The sequence below is a fragment of the Sylvia atricapilla genome, chromosome 1, assembly GCF_009819655.1.
Source record: "Sylvia atricapilla isolate bSylAtr1 chromosome 1, bSylAtr1.pri, whole genome shotgun sequence".
NCBI classification, from domain to species: Eukaryota; Metazoa; Chordata; class Aves; order Passeriformes; family Sylviidae; genus Sylvia; species Sylvia atricapilla.
In genome coordinates, this window is record NC_089140.1 from 130707498 (window position 1) to 130719961 (window position 12464).

The 12464-nt window shown below is 42.2% G+C and overlaps 1 protein-coding gene across 2 annotated transcripts in view; it reads left to right on the top strand.

Annotated features, from left to right (window-relative positions):
- LAPTM4B (lysosomal protein transmembrane 4 beta) overlaps positions 1-12464 on the top strand; it is a 60900-nt gene that overhangs the window by 36076 nt on the left and 12360 nt on the right. For both annotated transcript variants that reach the window (XM_066334076.1, XM_066334085.1), the window contains exon 6: positions 4967-5062. In XM_066334076.1, the coding sequence (XP_066190173.1) occupies positions 4967-5062 (96 nt within the window). The remainder of the gene's footprint in view (positions 1-4966; positions 5063-12464) is intronic.

The following is a 12464-nucleotide window of genomic DNA, read 5'->3' on the forward strand; positions in this document are numbered from 1 at the left end:
GCAGCCAACAGCTCATTTTTACCCCACGTGGGTCTGGTGTTTCATTGACTAAGAAAGCGTTGTCAAGAAAGCGTCAAGCTTATTAAAAAAAACAAAGCAACTAAAATTGGAATGGCAAAGATGCTCACTACAGAGACAAGAAACCTAAGAAATTAATAGTACCAAAGACTCGTTTTGCGTTTAAGTGGTAAAAACATGTTTTTTCCAAGAGTATATGTGGCTCATATAATGCTCATTCTAGCAACATATTATCATATAAATGAGTCAGAAAAAATGTGACTCACTCAGAAACACATGCTAAATTTCTTAGTTTCTAGAAGAGCTGCTGTGCAAATTTACAGAATCTGCTCCATCAAATGAAAGCTGAATACACACAGATGCATCACATTTTAACTCTGATAGACTTAACAGATGCATTTATATATTGAAACTGGAAAGGTACTGTGTATGAAAAAATATGCCTTCTCTCCCTCTGGAGTTCAACTAGAAATAGGGAGAGGAACTAAAACATTGTGACCTAGGAAAAGCTGTAGTAGGAAAAGCTGCATTCAACTGGTGGGAAATACAAAACAGAATCACCTAATTCCTCAGAAATATTTGCTATTATGACACTTTTGTTTTGAGTGAAGCTACATGAATAGAAGAACACTACTGAGCAGAAAGCAAGATTATAAAATATTAGATGCTAGGTTTATGTTTTGCAGTCATGGGTTTGTGAAAAAAGAAGGGAAACGAGAGGGTGGTAAGAAAGCAAGCCAGCTAACCACACACAAGCACTTGTCTTTTTTGTCTTTATCATTTGCTTGCATCTGAAGCACCTAATGGAAGTTTTAGGTGGTTTCACACTTTTCAGAGTAGACCCAAATACATTACTCCATTCACTGTCTTTGTCTAGAAACTGAACTGGAGTTGCATACCATGGAACATAAATGTTTCCTATCTGTCTGAGGAAGGACATCACAAATGTATTTATGTACACAGGACTTCAAATTGCATATAGCCAACACAGTGACTTTTGAATCATGTCCTCTGCAGCTGGTTTGGAGAAGAGGGCCTTGGTTTCCTCCAGCCCAGCTTCTGAGAGAGCAATTGAGGCTTCAACCTCCCCATCATGGGGAAGCTCCTTAGGCCCAAATGAGCACAAACACAGCCAGATTAAGCCTTTTCCCCAAGCTGCCCCAAGCACTCTGCAGCTTGAGAGTATGGCCTCTTCCTTGGCCTTTCTCTTTCTGAAGAATAGGTAGGAAGAGGTAGCTGCCAGCATGGCAGCCAAAAGGTGTTCAGGTTCAGTGAGACAGGCTGGTCTTCAGCAAACTGAATATTAGCACTGTTCTCCATAATGTGCCTATAAGCTGCATCTACAAGGTGTGTTGAGCCTGGAGATGAGACCACTCTGCATGTCCTGGTGTCCTCAGCAGATGGGAAAGGATAAGAACCAAGTTTTGTGTTCACCCTGAGCGATTTGGTGTCTCAGCCCAAAGGCATTCATCCTGGCAGGGGGAGCCCTGACCTGCAGCACATCACCTGGCATCTGCTACCTTCCTACAGGGCTGATGGAGCAGCAGTTGGGACCATCAACACAGCTCCAACAGCCAAGCTCTGATCCCCATGCCCAGGAGTGGCCAATACATAGCCAAGAGGTTGCCATCTGTTCCACAGAAGCCTCAGAGTAGTCCCAGCACTCATGATGACAGGATACTTACGGGAGGAGCATGTCTAAAACAGGGGTCAATTGCTTTAAAGTGCATACCTCCTGTGTGTGACTGTGAGCCAACAGCTGATGTCCTGGCCCCTGTAAGGTGCCATATAAAGTGTTGCAGACCAGTGGTTTGGTTTAATGTTATTAATTCTTTCAATTATAGAACTTCTTTCAGTTCTAAGCAGTTGTTCTTATACAGCCTTTTTATATTCACAAGATACACATTCTAGTGTGCTGAGAAGATGGATTTAATTACAGATTTTATCAGCACAGCAACCCATTGTTTCTCTTTCTGTGACACCAGCGTGGGAAATACACGTGGTCAACTGGTCTGCCATTAGCATCCCTTTGAAATCTTAATATAAATTTCAGTTTGTGTAGAAATCTTGTCTCTCACTTGCATCAGTTACTGAAGCCCATCCCAGCTCTATAAACAGAAAATTCAAAGCAGCTGGGGAGTCAAATGGGACTCAGTGCAGGCAGCTACTAACCCGAGGGGGCTCTGCTGGGTCTGTGGTGTTGACCCTGCACTTGCTGCCAGTGAGGGGTTACCCAGAGGGCTGCTGTGACCCAGATCAGCACAGACTTTCTCTTGCTGTGGTACAAGAAGCCGCACAATACAACAACCTCTAATTTCCACAAAGATGTTGGTCAGTCTTCTGGTCAGGCATCTGATGATCACAGGTCTGCAGTTCATTACTGTTGTTATGCAACTTAACAAGTACATCTGCAACTGCAACAAGCAAGAGGCAAGGTGACAGAGTTTTGTGGGTTGCAGATCCTTAAGTTCTCAAGTAATTTGCCACCATCCAAAGGGGAAGACTGAAAGCTCGTTAAAAGTAGGCACAGTGCCTGTTTCTGTATTCAGGCTTCTTGCACACCTGTCCGTTCTCTTGGTGGTTGCCTGGGGCTGCCTTCCCCAAAAGGTGTCTGTCACCAGTCTGTGCTGTGGTAGGCAGGAGATCCACGAAGGGTGGATTAGGCTGAGGAAGTTCAGGCCTTTTATCTAGGGCCAATTTCAAATGTATTAGTCTCCTGAGATAAAAATCAATATATTTATATACTGTGCATCCAGCCACACATTTTAAAGCGGTATTTGAAACCTCAGCCAAGTCTGTCAGGAAAGAAAATTGGTAACTGAATCAGGAGCCCCATATAACAGTGCAGCAGTATTGGTAGAAAATAATTATTAGCAATGAGCTTAAATAAAGTTACAGATTGAGGAAAACAAGTTTCTCTGACCCATGATTTGCAGGGCAGCAGTACATGTCCAAAGCACTTGGACAAGGACATGCTCTGACTGCTGCCACTCTCTGCCCTATGTTGGTCAGTGTCTCAGGGCCAGTTCCTTGGTGTGTGCTGGCTGATGACCTCCTTAATTCAAGGAACAGACTTTACCCACTGAGAAACAGCCCATGGATGCAGGAGCAGGGCTGATTAGAGCTAGGGTTCGGAGCTGGGAAAGCTGTAGAGGTTCATTGTGGGGTTAGGTGTGTTTTATTCACCATATGGAATGGGAGCATTAAAAAATAATTCTCCCACTAGCATCTCCCAGATAAGATTGTATTGTCCAAAACAGGGCTTCCCTCATTTTTGATTTTGACAGAAGGAGTATGGAAATAGTTTTGCAAATAGGTAGGCTTAATGTAAAGGGTTTCTTAAAAAGACAGGCTGTGTCCCCTCAGAAGTGTGCTATATTCAGTCTCTGTTCTGCATTGGCTCTTATGCCTTTCCCAGGCTATAGTATCTGAGCACTGAAAGCTACTGAACTACTTATTGCCACTTAAAATTAACAATGACATTTTACTTAATTCTGGAAAAGACGCAATGATTCTCCATGTACGTGCCTTTACTTGTTTCAGTAGCCTGGGGGAGGTTTGCACAGCCCACAGCTTGGTCTGTAAAGCTTGTCTAATCTTCCCTTGGGACTTAGCTCACTCCAGAAGACTCTTTCTCTCACCATTTGATGGCCAAAAGTATTGTCAAAGTCTGCAACAGCTGCAAGTCAGTCCGGGGTTTGTAAGGTACTGTGAAGAAAGAGGAAGCAAATTTACCAGATTTTAGCCAGCTCAGCCCTGGTGGAAAAAAAACCTTCCTCATCTGCAAGCAAGCTATCACGTGGCATACTGAAAAACACAGCTCATGTGTGTCAGCTCTGGATTCAGAGGAGGCACAGGGCAGCTCAAAGGGATAAGAGGGTTTTGGAAGGCCATCAGTTCAAGCGAGTCACAAAAGTATGACTCACGCAGTGAGACACACATGCAAATTCAGTGCTGGCAGTTTAATCTGCATGTGTTAGGTCTGTGGAAGAATTGCTGTGCAGACCTACTAAGTAAAAATATAAGTTGGTCACTATCAAAACTCAAAGTTCTCATCACCATCATGTGTGATTACACGGGTGTCTTGGTTTGAAAGTAAACAAAAGGAAAAATCCTAACCTCCAACGATGGGAAGCAGAAAGCTCCAGAGAGAACTGCTGCAGTCCTGCCAGCTGTGTTCCTGACATCCTGTGGATCTGACTCCAGCTCTTCCACATCTTCCTGCCTCTTATCTTCCTTCCAGTCACTTTGCTCATCTCTGCTGCCCAAACTGGAATCTCTCCTTCTCGTGAAGGAGGTGGTGGCTGTGGGCATTCTTTCCCAGCCAGTTAAAGAAGTGGAGACAACTAGTTGTTTGACAGGAGGCAGCACTACCCAAGCTCCAAGAACAAGAGCAGTGAAGTTTATGATCTTGCAGTGGGTTTATTGCTGCTATTACAGGGGGTTTTGTTTTACACTGGGAACCGGCCTGCCCCCCCCCCCCCGCCCCCTGTATTTCAAACAATGTTTAAAATGTCAGAAATAACTTCAGATGTCAATAAAAGCTTTCACTTTGGCAATTTTTTCGAGTAAGAATAGTAAGAATACTTACAGAATTCTAAAAGTAAGAATTCTAACTAATAGAAAGTAAGAATACTATGACCCCAGACCATTCCAGTCATATAGAATATGTTGATTTAATATGCCATCTTTATATATTGAAACCCTCAGTAAGGTCTCCCCAGAATCTTCTCAATACTAAAGAAGCCAAATTCTATCAGTATGAGGAATGACACTGAATTACTCACAGAGCCCCCCAGACACTCTCACAGTCACTGCAACCAGGAAAGTGACTGTCCCGTGCTTCTATCACACTGACATTCATATTTATAAAGAATGGGTATGCTCTATCACAGAAACATCCATGGTTTATTTTCTGCACAGAATAATATATCCCGTTTCTTTGCAGGGTTACTTGATCAGCTGTGTGTGGAACTGTTACCGGTACATCAATGGCAGAAACAACTCGGATGTGTTGGTGTACATTACCACCAATGACACTGCGGTAAGGATGTTAGGGGGCAAACATTTGTGTAATATTATCCATTTAAAGGCTTTATTTTATGATTCTGACTTGTTAGTTAACTGCCTTAATTCCTTTGATAGTCCTCATCTGTTGGTGATGTTTGGACTGGAAACTCAAGGGACTGGTGTGCAATGGTTGCAAATCACATCTGTTGATAAAATGCTGGTTTTATTCTATGTATATTATCTGTTAAAGAATCTGTGTTAATCATAAAATACAGTTTATCTTGTGGCCCCAGGATTGACCCTCAATTCTGAGCTCTCCAGCTGTATGATGATCTTGACAGAGGAGGGACTGATTAGGACTCAGGGATGCCATGGTCTACACCTGCTGTAAAATTTTGATCTATCTATAGAAACTGCGATTTAGGACACTTAACATCTGGTGTAGTGCTTTATAAACTCACAGAGAGGAGCTAAAAGGCAACAAAAAATTCAGTGATCCATTTCCCAGTGCATGATGGGGTTTGTGTGGTAAGGAGACCAAATGAAACAAACATCAACATGAAAGAAATTAATGAATAGATTTTAGCCTCAAAGAATGGAAGGCGTGGGTTCACTTTATAGCAGTATAGTGCTTACATGCACATGTGCAGGGTATGATTGCTAAGCAATGCCTTGCTTTTTGCAGAAGACACTGAAGGAATACAGAAAGAAAGGGTCTCTGGAAAAGAGCCAGTTCTGGCTGCAGTGGTATTACCCTGGAGCTGCTCAGTTCTACCCAAGCTATACCCTGAGGGCTCTGTGCCAGATCAGCCTCAGGGAGGATCACCCACAGGTTTATGTAAAAAGGGTCGTTACACCATTTACATACAGAATGAGAGCAGCTGAACTTGGTCCTTTGGATCATCTGGGTAAAATCCCAGGATTGCCTTTCCTAATTGTGGGTGGTCTCCAGCACTGAGGTATTAGACTGTCAACTATAATCCTTTGGAATGAGTGATTCCTGTGCAGCCTCAAGGGCTTAGAAAACTGTCATTAATTTTACGTAGAAGATGTAACTCTTGCATAGTTATTTGTCTTCTATACCTGAAGCTTTCAGGAAAATATAAGAAGTTTTACAGACCATGATCACAGCTGGCAACCAGGACATTTAAGTACAAAAACATGGATTTATTAAGAGCTAAGAAGTATTACTACTTTCTTTACTGGAATCTACTTTGGATAAAACCAGGAATTTTATGTGAAATAATTTTGATAGCTCTTTTGTTCAACCTGTAGGTGGCTGTAACTCAGCTTCAGACATTGTTAACTCTACAACCCACAGAACCAGCAGGCTCAGCAGTGGGGATGTCAGCTGGATTATGTGGGAAACTGAATTTACTTTTTAAAAGTTATGTTAAAACCTCCTGCTTCACTGCTGCCTTCATAAAACAAAAGACTCTTTTTTAGAGATGCCTGGCTACCAAAGCTCTTCTCAGTACTTTTGTATTTGGTAATTACCAAATGTTTCTATGAGAAAAGGAAGCCCTTTTATCCCATTCGCAGATGACAGTGTTGGACTGAGCCTTAAATGTAATTTTGCTTATCTTGCTCTTACAAGACATCAAAAGCAAAAGCAGGATGTGAGAAGGGTTGTCCGTTTTTAGCTAGGGCTCTGCCCACTGGACTCTTCTTCCTTCCCCAGTATTTACATTTCATTAATTTTAATAAGGTGAGAATCTGTTCCTGTCAGGTATGATGCATCTTTCTAAAAAAGTTCAATAAGATGACATTAAATGAGAAAGAGCTGTTTGGGAATTTATCAGCTAATCAAAACAAAACAAAACAAAATCACTCAAAAATTCCTGTTTGTGAGTAAGGCTCAGGAGCAATGCTGCTGGGGAAGATATTCCCAGACAGAAAGGCAAGGCGAGACTCACTGACAGCCTAGGTTTTGGATTATTTATTTGAGATGGAGGCAAGCTTCATTCAAACCCATGTCTGACTACTTCTTTCTAGTCAGGGTGAGCACCTTCACCCTTAGGTGACACAGTCCTTATGCATCTCTTTCACATCCTTCCCTGACAAGCTCCATGGGCACCCACCATCACAGTGCATTCAGTGTTGTGATGGAGGAGCTGATGTACTCCTGAGCAGCCTCTTTCTTTCTTTCTTCTGCTCTTTGCTGAGCTTCAAAAGGAATGACAGGATGTGGGGTTAAATCTCCATCATTCTCCACTGTGAGTCAGAAAATCTTCCCTCCCTTAAGAACACTGAAGATTATTTTTTTCTTACATCTACATTGTAAAACATACACAAACCTCCCTCTCCCCATGACTCTAAAAAAATGTAGGTGCAACACTGTTGGTTAAAAATGGTTTCAAAATGAAGCATGAAAGAATAGAGCTTTAAAAGTTAAATACTGAGGACCTCTGAGAATTCAGAACTCTTGAGGAAACCTTACGACATTTTGAAATGCTGTGATACGCTTACAACATTGGAAATGCTGTCACTACAGTCTGTTGAATTGTATAATATTCTCCCAACATTCAAGTGTACTTTTGTATTAAAATGATGGGTTTTCATTTTTATGAATGCTGGGAAACTTCTTTAAGCAGGGTTTCTTCATACTAATATGCCTTTAAATCATTAGCTACAAATTTCTTTAAAAATATGAGTCAATCTCTGCCCTCTTCATTGAAATAAATGTGTCATTTTTAGAATCAAACCTGCTACCGGAATTCCAACAGAGCTGCAGGGTATGTTCTCATCTTCAGGGGTGTTTTTTGATATGTACTTGTCATCAGCATTAGCTAAAAGAATCTATACAAATGGAAGTAAAAATCCAAGCTTATATATGAGACTGGGCATAATTGCTACAATTTAGAGTAAAAATTGTAAGTATTATGGAATCATAGAATCACAGAATAATTTGGGTTGGAAGGGACCTGAAAGATCATTTAGTTCCAACCCCCCTGCCATTGGCAGGGTCGCGTTCCACTAGAGCAGGCTGCTCAAAGCGTCATCCAACCTGGCCTGGAGCACTTCTGGGAATGGGTCATCCACAGCTTCTCTGGGAAACCTGTTTCAGTGTTTCACCACCCTCACAGTAAAGAATTTCTTCCTAACATCTAATTTACACCTACTCTCAATTTAAAGCCGTTCCCCCTTGTCCCATCACTACATGCTCTCCTGAAAGGTCCCACTCCAGCTTTATTTTATACCCCCTTTAGATAGTGGAAGGTGTTATGAAAGTGTCCCTGGAGCCTCCTTTTCTCCATTTTTGTGGCCTTCCTCTGAATTGGCTTCAACAGGTCCATGTCTTACTTATGATGATTCCCCCAGAGCTGGATGCTTTCTTGTTTATAAAAGGATTTTGTCTTAAAATCTATCCTGTAGTCTGAATAGCTTCATGCTACCCATTTGCTCTGTTGTTCTCAGCACAGAAATTTCCAGTTAGTTCCTCTCGTCAAACTGGTTCTTACAAATAATGCTCATAGATCTGATCTGTAACTAACCTTTTATCAGCTACCAGATAATCTGATTTTTGTCACTCAGTGTAAGTGGTTTAAGCCATCCTTTTTGCAAGTGTGCCATCTGGAACAAACATGCCTCCTCCCACTGCAGGCTGTGAATGAGATATTCCTGGTGCCCATTAGGTGAGAGATCCTCCTTCTGTGACCTTTGATCAAAATTTGGCACCACATGAATATGCCTGGCTTGGCTCCATCAACAGACTGTGTTATGACATGGGGGGACCATGCTGGTCAGGGGAGTGCCCTGGACTCCAGGAAGCGGAAGATGTGACACTCTTATGCTCCTGAGGACCTGAGAATCCAGCTGTGTACATTAGTCACAAAACATTAGTCAAGCAGTGTCTCTTGGGAATATGTATATCCCTCCTCCTAAGTGTTTTTCCAATACTTCTCTCCCCTCAGTTTCTGGAGGTGTCTGTTGGAGGTTTTGGCATGGCAGTAAGGTGGCTCCCCTGCAGTAATCTGAGGATTGCTTGTCCTACTTTCCCAATCCATATAACCTGAGGATTGTTTTTAACACTTTTCCAATCTGGGATTGTTTTTTTCTGCCAGCTTCTCAAACGCATCATGGATGAAGGTTAATTTTCCACACAAATTTAAACTGTCACAGCAGTACCATGGAAATGTTCACCCAGTTTGGAAAAGTTGCCAGTGTACAGGTGCAAAAGATAACCCAAAGTTAGGCATTTGTTCTGTGAAGCAGTAGCAGCTCTATTGTGCTCCTGGGCAGCCAGGGGATTTCAGTCTGTTTATTTTTAACTCTCACTGAAGCCAATCAATGGAAGTTTCATCTCCGGTCATGCTGCCAGTGGGGATAAAATGTAAAGCCGTAAATCTCTCTTCAAAGTGGGATTTAGATCTTTATGTGCTTTATAAAATCGCTTCAATAGATTTTATCTTACATACACTTACCCACAATGGTTAATAAGTTACTTTTTTTAAAAATGCAGATATAGTCCCTCTGTGGACACGACCTCAGCTAAGTAGCCTGTAATTAATTAGTCAACACTTTCGTTTGATTTCCCTGTCTCAAAGCAATAGGAGACCCATTTGAGAAGTGCACAGTTATGCTGGATGATTTCTCTGAGCAGAGGAAGAATATTCTTTGGTAAAGTTGGAAGAGCCATTCTTTGTAGTATTGTGTTATTAATTTGGTGATTAATTTGGCTGTGGACAGAGAGAAGGACACTTAGACTCATGACAGTTAAGCAACCTGAAGTGTGAGGTGGATCCCAGAGAGAGATAAACCATGGCAAGAGCTCTTATTTCTGGTAGGTGCTTTGGAACCTGTGGTTTCCAACTGCTGAGCCAGATTTGAGGTGGTATGTGTCAAAGTAGAAGACAGCTCAGAGAAAAGTTCTGCTTTAAAGATGCTTTCCATAAAGATCCTGCAAACTTGTCAGTGCTCACCAGGTAGCTGGTCTTGTGTGGCAGTTTGTGTGCATAACTGTTACTGGGCCACTAGATCACAAACATCTTTTTGCAGTAATAACCAGGGGAATATTTTAAAATGAGCTGAAACTACAAATGAATTTCCCTGGCGTGACTCACTCTCTGAGACCTTTCAGGGCCTCCAGTGGAGTCCAGGCAGAGGACCTTCTTTATTGGAAATTGTCTGATAAAACCTGCAAGAGGAAAAGCAGGTAAAGCAGGACACAGAGAAGAGGAATCAGGGACAAAAAATAAAGGATATAAGTAGAACTACTCAGTGCAGTAAGTAAAGAAGGTGGTTCATTAGTAATCAAATGCAATAGTCTACATGAGGCCTAGAAATGTGGTTTAAATGCTGGAGCTGTTTTTCTTCAGGATTGCACTTTGTAAACATAACAATACAAGCAATTTCTTTAATGGGGGAATCTTCAAAGGGCTCAAGATCCACATGGATGCCACCATTCACATCTTGGCAGTGTGCATGTGCCACATGTGCATTTCTTCCTCTTCTGTTTGATTCTCAGTTGCAGAAAAGTATCATGACGTTCTGCATCTGCCAACAAACAGCTGCTCCAGCATTTCATATTCTACTTTGCAGTGATGTCCCATGCCTTGTCAGCTGGCCTTTAATCTTAGTGAAGAGATTGTTCCTTTCTTTTTTTTTTTAACTTTCCGTTTTATCATCTATACTCAGCTCTTGCTTCCACTTTTCCCCCGTTTATGGAAGATTTTTTAAATTAAAATCCAGCATTCCTTGTGGTCTGCATTACTTAATGCTGCCTGTTTGCTCTGTTGCTTAGTGCTATAGGCTAATTGCACTTCTTGTTGTGGGTCTCACCTATTATTAGGTAGCTGCTGTCAGAAGCCAGCTGTACTGTTTGGAATTGACTGTTAACAGTGTCAATTTGGGGCAAATACCCTCTTAAGTTTAAAAATAAGATTTCCAAAGCATTTTCATTTGTCATGACAGTCATAAATTTACCTGTGAGCTAAATTACAAGATCAAAATATACATGTTTTCTGTTTTCCTAAGTAGATTGTAAATCTGTATTTATTTGCAGTTGACATATTGGAATTTGGAACTAATACATGACAATTTGTGAGAGATTTATAATAAAATGGACAGATCTGTTCTGAGTGTTCATAATTAGATTAAAAAGAAGACATGAAATGGGGATGTGTAATTTAAATCTTCCAAATTTTTTGGGTTCACTAATTTGGTATGTTGCAATGTGGGAAAAAAACAGTGTTTATAAATTTGCAGTGTTTCTTTCTTTAGTGCTTTTTTATCCTAATGGGATTGATTCATTACCATCTAAAAGCTGCTGCTTTTTGGGCTTCAAAACACAAGTCAAAGTCTTCAGTATAATTCCAAGGATACATATCAGTGCAGCAAAAGTCAATGACATCTTAAATCCCTGTTTCCAAAGATGTATGGGTGTTAAGCTGAGCTGTGTGTGAATTTTCCAGGTCATGCTCAAGTCATAGTTACACTGTGCAAAAAGGGATGGGGGAGGCGAGAATTCACTGGGGCAGGTGTTGCTCAAACAGGGAGTTGCAGCAGGGTGTGAGAGGCAGAGTCCCAGCAGTAATGAGCCATGCTGGGCCTTTATAACCATAGAGTTGGCCCGTGCAGGAGCCCTGCCCTGCTGCAGAGCTGCTCCCCCAGGGGTGGTCCTGCTGCAGCTCCAGCACTACCTCATCTGTGTCAGCTCATCGCATCTTCCTGCACAGCGCAGCACCGCCCTGGCTTTGCCAAGCAGAGGAGGAACTCCTCACACAGCCCAGTCTCTCCCTCCCTGTGGCTCTCTGACAAAGCTTTCCAGCCCCACAAACCATGCAGATGCTGAAGAGCCATCAGCTGGGTGGGGGAGCAGTGACAGCTGGTGGCTCAGCGGTGGCTGTGTTCTCTCAGAGATGGCCTGGAGGCCACGCTCAGCTCCCTGCAGGGAGGAGCACCCAGCTGCCAGTGTTTGGCAGTGGTCAAGAGGCCTGTCTCTCTCCCTGTGGTTGTTAATGGTTTCAGTTAGCTTATGGACTTTAAGTCTCATTTCATTTCACTTTAGTGGCTCCCTTGGAGCAGCTGTGCTCTTCCCAAGCATCCCTTGGGACTCTTTATGGACATGGAACTGCTGGTCTGCTATGGTCTGTTCCAAACTGCACAGCACAGTTGGGTTTGGTCGTCTGCCTTATGAGCAGTGAGGAAAGCAAGGTCTGCTTTAAATTAACTCTGGGATAGACACTCAGCTTCAGAAAGAGCAGAGTTGAGTGGGTATTCAACTACCAAATTTAGAAGATCTGCAGAAGTTTGTGGGAGTTTCTGGCTGACAGGTGCTTTACGGTTGTGATTTACTAACAGTAATAGATTTTTTTATACAGACAGAAGCCTTTCCAGCAGCATCTGTAATGTAAGCATGGCTGTGATAATCACACTCTTGGGTGTCCTGTTAACAGTCCTGTTAAACAGTTTGGGTGTCCCATGTGAACTATACC